This window comes from Myxocyprinus asiaticus, chromosome 1 (genome assembly GCF_019703515.2).
Source record: "Myxocyprinus asiaticus isolate MX2 ecotype Aquarium Trade chromosome 1, UBuf_Myxa_2, whole genome shotgun sequence".
Lineage (NCBI taxonomy): Eukaryota > Metazoa > Chordata > Actinopteri > Cypriniformes > Catostomidae > Myxocyprinus > Myxocyprinus asiaticus.
Window position 1 is genome coordinate 52,366,772 of NC_059344.1, and position 7,812 is coordinate 52,374,583.

A 7,812-nucleotide genomic window follows, 5' to 3' on the forward strand; every position below is an offset into this window, starting at 1 on the left:
TATTCAAATTAGAGGTAGACCGATATATATCGGTTTTATCGATCAATCGCTGCCGATAGTTGCTTTTTTGGAAGTTGATTAAGTTGTCATTTATACATACACACACACACACACACACACACACATATATATATATAGCTAAGTCTCCATCATTTCAAAATAAGAGAACCTTGTGCATTTTGGGCTTGTTTACATTTAAAAGTCCCAAATCTGCACCAAATTTTCATCTCTTCTGGTTGCACTGAGATTCTGGTTGAACATTAACTATATACTATATTTGGGATTTTATTTACTTTGGACTCTTGTAGCTTCTGTGTCTATGCCCGTCATAGTAAGGAAAGACTAAGAACATTTTTTTTAACATTCTCTAAATTGATTTTTAAAAACTATCGGCCAACTAATCAGCCTTTTCCACCACCTCAGTCATAGGTTTCGGTAAAATCCTCCAATTCAAATCAATATTGAAAATAACACACACTTTTTGAAATCTATTCAAGCTTTGCAATCATGAAAAGGCCTTTTCCCCATTATCCACGCAAAATTTAGACTGACTCTGCTCCCACACTCTGGAAGTGATCAGTAACCCATTTACAGCTCAGGGATTGTATAAATGTCTTTTCCTGGTTATAACAACAATTTCTATGTCTTTATTAAAACATAAATCTCCTCACATGGGCAGTGTTATTATGGTCTTAAAACCATGGCTGACTGTAATCTAACAACAATATCAACAAGATACAGCACTATACTAACAACAGTATAACTCTGTCACTACTGCATTAGTGCTGCAAAGCAACTGCATTACCGTACCACCCAGACTGCATTAAAAACTATTTCAAAAATGACTGTAAGTCAGTTTGTGAATGTATTTATTGTTTTATATCAATTATTTACTGCGTGTTTTCACATATTGATAATATTATGATAATACCATACAAAGGACATTCAGTACAACACTCATAGGATTTTATGAGAATGAACACTGGCAGTCAGTCCTATTAAGTATTGACAACTTTTTTGACAACTTTTGCGCTGAAATCCACAGGACCAAATCAAAATTCTAAGCTATGCAAGAACAAACATTTGTCCTTGCAAACAAGTCAGTGTGCTTACAAACAATCAATGCACTTTATCAGATAATGCATTTATATACTGTGTGTTTTCCAGCAAAAGAGCCTTGAAGTTTCCGGTACTCCACTGTACAGCATTATCACTAGAAATGTGAATATGCATCAAAAATATCTCTCTCCGCTTCATTCAGTTCATATACTTAATAACATAGCCTAGAGAATGCATCAGCACATCCTTGTATTTCATTACAAACCAACTATTTCATCATACCAACTAGACCCTATGTATAAAAAAACATCTGGTCTTACACATTCAACATGACATCATACCTGTCAACCTGAATGTAACAGAATGACATCATACCTTCCAACCGGCAGTAAACCCAGCTGATTGCTTCCTAAAAGCACGAGTTGTCCCACCGGTCCAATGTGGAGAGGAAAAAGCAATATAATACCTATATCACTGCAAAAAGCCCTCCTGAGATAAGCATTCCACAGGCTATTAATTTCTAAAAGAGAGCGAACGGTGAGCTAAGGATAACAGGACAGAGCAAAGCATCGCCACGGTACCAGCAGCCGAGCCATTAAATAACAGATGAGGAAAAAGGAAAGAAAGACTCTTTCCTCCCCTGTACAGTCACGCAAGATATTCGCTACCTCTACACAAGGCTGCAGTCTCCAGACATCCCTCTCTCTCTCCTTGTCCCCATCGCTCCCTCTCTCTCTCCTCTAGGTCAATAGAGATGCTTGGTTACTGCTGTATCATAGCAAGCCAAAAACATGAGTCACTGATCCAGGGTGAGTTTAAGACCTGAAAGTGCTGGAGCTGACCTATAATAATAATTATTTAAAAAAAACATCTGGTGAAATATATATAAATATTCATACATATAGTATATATTTCACCAGATGTTTTTTTATTATTATTCAAGCAAAAAGATGAATATATATATATAAGCTTTTCTTTATTATTTGTTCCAAGTCATCAATTTCAAAAACTTTTTTTTTTAATTCCATTTTAGTTTAATAATGAAATAAATTAATATGGTGGCACAACTATATTTTTGTCTACAAAACTAATTTCAAACATTTAAGCATACGCCTTCAGATCAAAAGATTTGTAAGATCATGAGAAACATTTCAGTCAAGTGTAATATATATATATATATATATATATATATATATATATATATATATATATATATATATATATATACACATTGTAATTGAGCCAAGTCCCCTTCATTTCAAAATAAGTGTCCCAAAATAAGTATTTTGGGCATATTTGTAGTTAAAAGTCCTGCATTGTGCACCAAATCTCTTCTGATTAATACATGGATTTTTTTTTTTTTTTTCACAATAAACTGCATATGGGCTTTTATTCATTTTTCAGCCTCTGTCTGTGCCCATCATAGTAAGTAAAGATTAAGAATTGTTGGGGCCTTAGTAGCTCAGTGGTTAAGACGCTGGCTACCACCCCTGGAGTTCACTAGTTTGAATCCCAGGGCGTGCTGTGTAACTCCAGCCAGGTCTCCTAAGCAACCAAATTGGCCGGGTTGCTAGGGAGGGTAGAGTCACATGGGGTAACCTCCTCGTGATTGCTATTATGTGGTTCGTTCTCGGTGGGGCACGTGGTGAGTTGAGCGTGGTTGCTGCAGTGGATTGCGTGAAGCCTCCACACATGCTATGTCTCCGTGGCAACACGCTCAACAAGCCATGTAATAAGATGCGTGGGTTGACGGTCTCAGTCTGCCATCCGGACTGAGGCGAATCACTACACGACCACAAGGACTTAAAAAGCACATTGGGAATTGGGCATTCCAAATTAGGAGAAAAAGGGGAGAAAATCCACAAAAAAAAAAAGATTACGAGTTGTTTTTTACATTCTATAAATCAAATTTTCAACCTTAGTTATCAAATCGGCAAAACCACTATCGGTCGACCTCTAATATATAGTATATATATATATATATATGTTTTTACATATACATTCTAATACATTTAATGATACAATGTCATTATTTCCTTCAGACAATATCTGCATTTTGATTTTATTGAGCACTCATACAGTACAATGGTGAGTCTCACCATTCAGCACCAGAGGAGCAGCAGGTTTGACTCTCATTTGACAGTTCACCACTTGAGGCTGGCCAGTTTTCTTTGCTGTGCGCTGACGGGCCGCAAGCTTAGTAATGTGGGCCATCTCATTTCCTGCAGTAGCATGGCATACCACCTATGTGTTTTAAGTGAAGTTTTATCACTCACAAAAACCAGCAGAACTTCTGTATTACAAGCATGTTGAGAGGTAAATAAACCAGTCTTACCTCTCCAGCCTGTCCTTTATCCAGTCTCACGACTGAGGGCATGCTGTGCAGGAGGGCATCCAGCGTGGCATAACCCAACTGTTTGTAGGGTATGAGCTCACCCGTCAGGTCTTTATACTCTACCTGCAGGCGGGACAGCGACACGCCACTCTTACTGGGCTGGAGCACCGCCCGTAGCATCTTCTTCACCAATTCCACATCCGCCATCTTTAAAACGCCAGGAGAGATAGATCATTTCTAAAGTAGATATATGTGTTTACCATGTGGAAACACAGTTATGGGTACATTTTTAACAGTATATGAATGGCTCAGTTAAAAACAATTGCACAAAATGTTATTGTTTTAAGATATGCAAAGCCACCTTACAAAGCATAGTAAGGTCACACTTGATTTATAGAGTAGATTTATAACTTTAAGGCTTGCATTGATCTTCTGTATCTTAAAGAGTGGTATTGATTTCAATGCAGTGAAAACAATTTAATAAATGACCATATCAGACAGCCGGAATAAACATACTGCAGCAAAAGGAGTTGTGGATTGCATTGTGTTTCGTTTATCCACACCAACACTTAGGGTGTAACCATACTATGGTTGTATTTGTGTTTTTTTGGCATGGCTATGGTGGTATTGATGATGTGGCAAATGGGTTTTGCCAGTCACAGCCAGACAGTTAATGCTACACAAATAGATCATCACATAACACATTTTTTATTCCTTTATGAGCAGTCAATAATGGCTTATGTTCAAGAAAGCAAGAGGAGTCAGAGCCAACCCCAGCAGTAGGCTATAAATCAGGGGGTAAAAAAAGATGAAATCAAAGAGATCACATTCAACGAATGCTGTTAGTCTAGCTATTTCACAGATACGAAAACCACATTGTGTTGCCACATAGCATTTCATTCTTACTGCAATTTTCGTTCTGTACACTGTAAAAAGTGGTAGCTATTTTTGCCTAATCTAACCCATCAAATTAGTTTTGTTGGTGCAACCTAATTCATTCATGTTGATTCAGTGATGTTTAATAATATTTTGGACTTGAATAAAACCAGTTAATTTAGATGTTACCACATGATGCTTATGCTTTTTTGGTTAAAGAGCACCTATTATGGTTTTTAAACGTGCCTAATTTTATTTTAAAGGTCTCATACAATAGATTTACATGCATCCAAGGTCAAAAAACACTTTAATTTGCTCATAATTTAAATTGCAGCATTACCTTTTTTTCCCCAGTGTCAAAAACGACTCGTTCAATGATCCATTCTAAAGGATTCATTCTAAACTCCTCCTTTCAGAGAGTCTACTCTGCTCTGATTGGTCAGATGTCCCAGTCTGTTGTGATTGGTCTACCGTTTAGGTGTAGTGTTTGAGGGTGGGTCAAAGCTGTTCGCGAGCAGCCAATGAAGACCAGAGGCGGGGTTTTTGTTACCAAATTACGTAGGTTAGTACAGGAAGTAAGTCTGGAATTACTAACGACTCGTTTCAGGTGTTCAGAATCGGTTCTTTCTTTTGGGAGTCAATAACTCTTTGATTTTTGAGACTTTGCAGACATTTTTACATTCACAAACAGCTATATAACACACTACATGAAAGGTAATATTTGAAAAACCATAATAGGTGCTCTTTAACAATCTTTTTTTTCAGTGTATACTTCTGTTACTGTTACTCTCTTGCAAGGGTGTAGATAGGAAATTAATTTTGGGCGGGCCTAAATAAAAATGGATGGGCCAAATTTTCACCCCAAATTTTATTTTGTATTATATTTTACAAAATGTTCTTTAATAACAGAAAGGCGGCGCTTTCAAATAGTTCTTTCGTGCTTTCAGAAATCAGAATTAAGTTCAAAATATTTTATAAATATATATTTGAAGGAAACTAATAATCTGTAATATTCTGGGTGGGCATTGCCCACCCTGGCACACCCTTAGCTACGCCACTGCTCTCTTGTAAAAGATCTTTACAAATAAGGGTAGCAAATCATGCATTGTAGACAACTATAGAAGCAAAAACTAGCCAACCATTGCAGTAAATGCAAGTACGGTTAAATAGGGTTAGTTATGCCTATAATTAACTGCATGCCTCATAAAATAACAATAAACAGACCACATCTTTCTTCCTTAAATGAGTCCAGGTAGTTTACAAATCAAATCAAACAGTGACAGCTGTGTGACGTGCTATACTTAATCCATATTAAACAGCATTTTTCTAACTCTTGCATAATTATTATATAGTTTAGTAGTTTGTCATTTTAATTGAGATTACATGGAATATTTGAACCACAGGACTAGACATGCAGAAAGCTCAAATGTGATTAAAAGTTGTGGAAAAAGAAAATGGCAGTCAGTTACAGCACTTACACACGTTCCTTTCTCTGTATATATATTTCAACCTAAAATCTTGATGTTGAAAAAAGTTCACACACCTGTAGCACCACATAAAATGAAACTAAACGCAACTGACAGTGCATGTTTGCACTTCACGTTTGTAAATTTGGCGTGCAGTTTTCGTAGACACACCCTTTTTTCCTGGACAAACCGTTCAAGACGGTCGCCCTCAAAAACACGCGTAATCTTTATTTGTAGTTCGCACAGCAGGGTAACATGCAAATGCAAAATCTTCACACTATGTATGCACAAGAATTTCGACCGGGCAACTGTTGACGCGAGTGTTATCCACGCCCTCCTGCGATGAACCCCCATTCCGTCTCTCATCTACGAGCATGTTTAAATATGATTAAATATGTTTAAAAATGAAATTAGAGACGTTTCATTTGACTGATCTGAACCCAGTGATTAATCGCATTCTGTTTAGTTCTTGGTTTTGCGCTCGCTCACTGTCAGTGATAGTTAAAGTTGTAGCTGTAGCTGCACTGATGTGACTCTTCTGTCTATTCCGCTTATCCAGTCTGCTGCTTCAGTAATACAAAAAGTGTCCAATAACTTCCCTGCTGATCTCAAGTCTTACCGCTCTATAGATGTGGGTCGGTGAGTCCGCTTAATTGACAGCGACTGCTTCAGTCACACTTGTCGCAGTGTCCTCCTCTTAACGCCCGGTCGTATCCCTGTCCCGCAGGAGAGGTGCTCGCACCATCCCCATCTGCGAAGATCCTCAGACCGCATGCGCACTACATATACAGTAATCCACATCAGCAGGTACACGCAACACAGTCAGATACAGTATACCTAATTCAGACCATTACCATACACACACTATATATACACTGTTGTTTTATTCTACACTTCACACCATATTTATTGTAGCCTTGTGGTGTCTTCTCACTCATTTTTGCACATACTATTAAGCAAAACAGTAATGGGTTGTGTAAACATCATGTAGGTGGATGTTTCTTGACGTTCGCCCAGTACAGTCCTACCTACTAAAATCATTTCGAAATAGGCGACGAAAAGGATTCCACCAGGGGGCGCACTCAAATAGTTTGTAGTCTTTTTCGAGAAATCAGAAAAGATTGCAAACTCCGAAACTAATAATGATCCACTTCGGTACTTTATAACACAATTATAACACAAAACCAGTGTGTCACGAAAGACTGTGGTCGAGTCCAGCCTGACCAGTGCAGTAAAGTAACAGCAAAGGAAACTTTCAGTGTGCTGCTTTCACGGATTTCCCGGGATTTTTTTTTTTTTTACACCTGAATAAGCTATTAATTATCAAATATACAGTAAAAATATGGCACAATAAGAAGAACCATTCTACCTGTCGCTCTCGTTTCATATTAACGCAAGTTAAAACAGCTAATTGGCGCCATCTTGCGACTCAAAACGGTATTCTTGATTCATACTAGAATTAAGAAAAATCGAAATCGAAAGCATTTGTGGCATGATGACTCGTCTCTCGTTTTCTTTAACAATGGAAGTGAATGTGGTCCATTTGTGGAGAGTTTAAAAAGCATAAATGTGAAGTTATTGACGAAATTATTTTTTGTGGTAATCAACATTATGCCACAAATGCTGTTGAACTTGTTGAATCCGGAATATTCCTTTAACATTAGGCCTATAATCTCTTAAATCAATGCACTGACAATAATTTGTTTTGTTTTTTTATTTTGTTTTTTTAAATTTTTACATTTTTTTTATTATTATTTCACAATTGCCTATTATAGTTTAATAGCTTTAAATATAAGCCAAAGAGGGGAAGGGGGAACTGATACTTCTGATGTGTACTGGCCAAGTATTTTTTTTTTTTTTTTTTTTTTTAGCTCAACTACGCTTGTACGCACACGCGCGCACACACACACAGAGAGAGAGAGAGAGAGAGAGAGAGAGAGAGAGTTTCAGTTCAGTAGAAACAGATCAAATGCAGGTGTTTCTGGGGGAGGACAATCATGCATCAGTTGCAGCAGAATTCATTTTTTAAGTTCACACCCTTTTTTTATGTTCAAAATGTCTTGTTAAATGTTTATT

General features: G+C 37.2%; 1 protein-coding gene across 1 annotated transcript in view; it reads right to left on the bottom strand.

Annotated features, from left to right (window-relative positions):
• Positions 1–6,499, bottom strand: part of tdrd7b (tudor domain containing 7 b) — a 31,925-nt gene extending 25,426 nt beyond the window's left edge. The window contains exons 1-3 of the mRNA XM_051710600.1: positions 6,356–6,499; positions 3,395–3,601; positions 3,159–3,303 (exon numbers count right to left, since the gene is read on the bottom strand). Coding sequence (XP_051566560.1) covers positions 3,159–3,303; positions 3,395–3,601 — 352 coding nt within the window. The 5' untranslated portion in view covers positions 6,356–6,499. The remainder of the gene's footprint in view (positions 1–3,158; positions 3,304–3,394; positions 3,602–6,355) is intronic.
• Between the last annotated feature and the right edge of the window lie 1,313 nt (positions 6,500–7,812).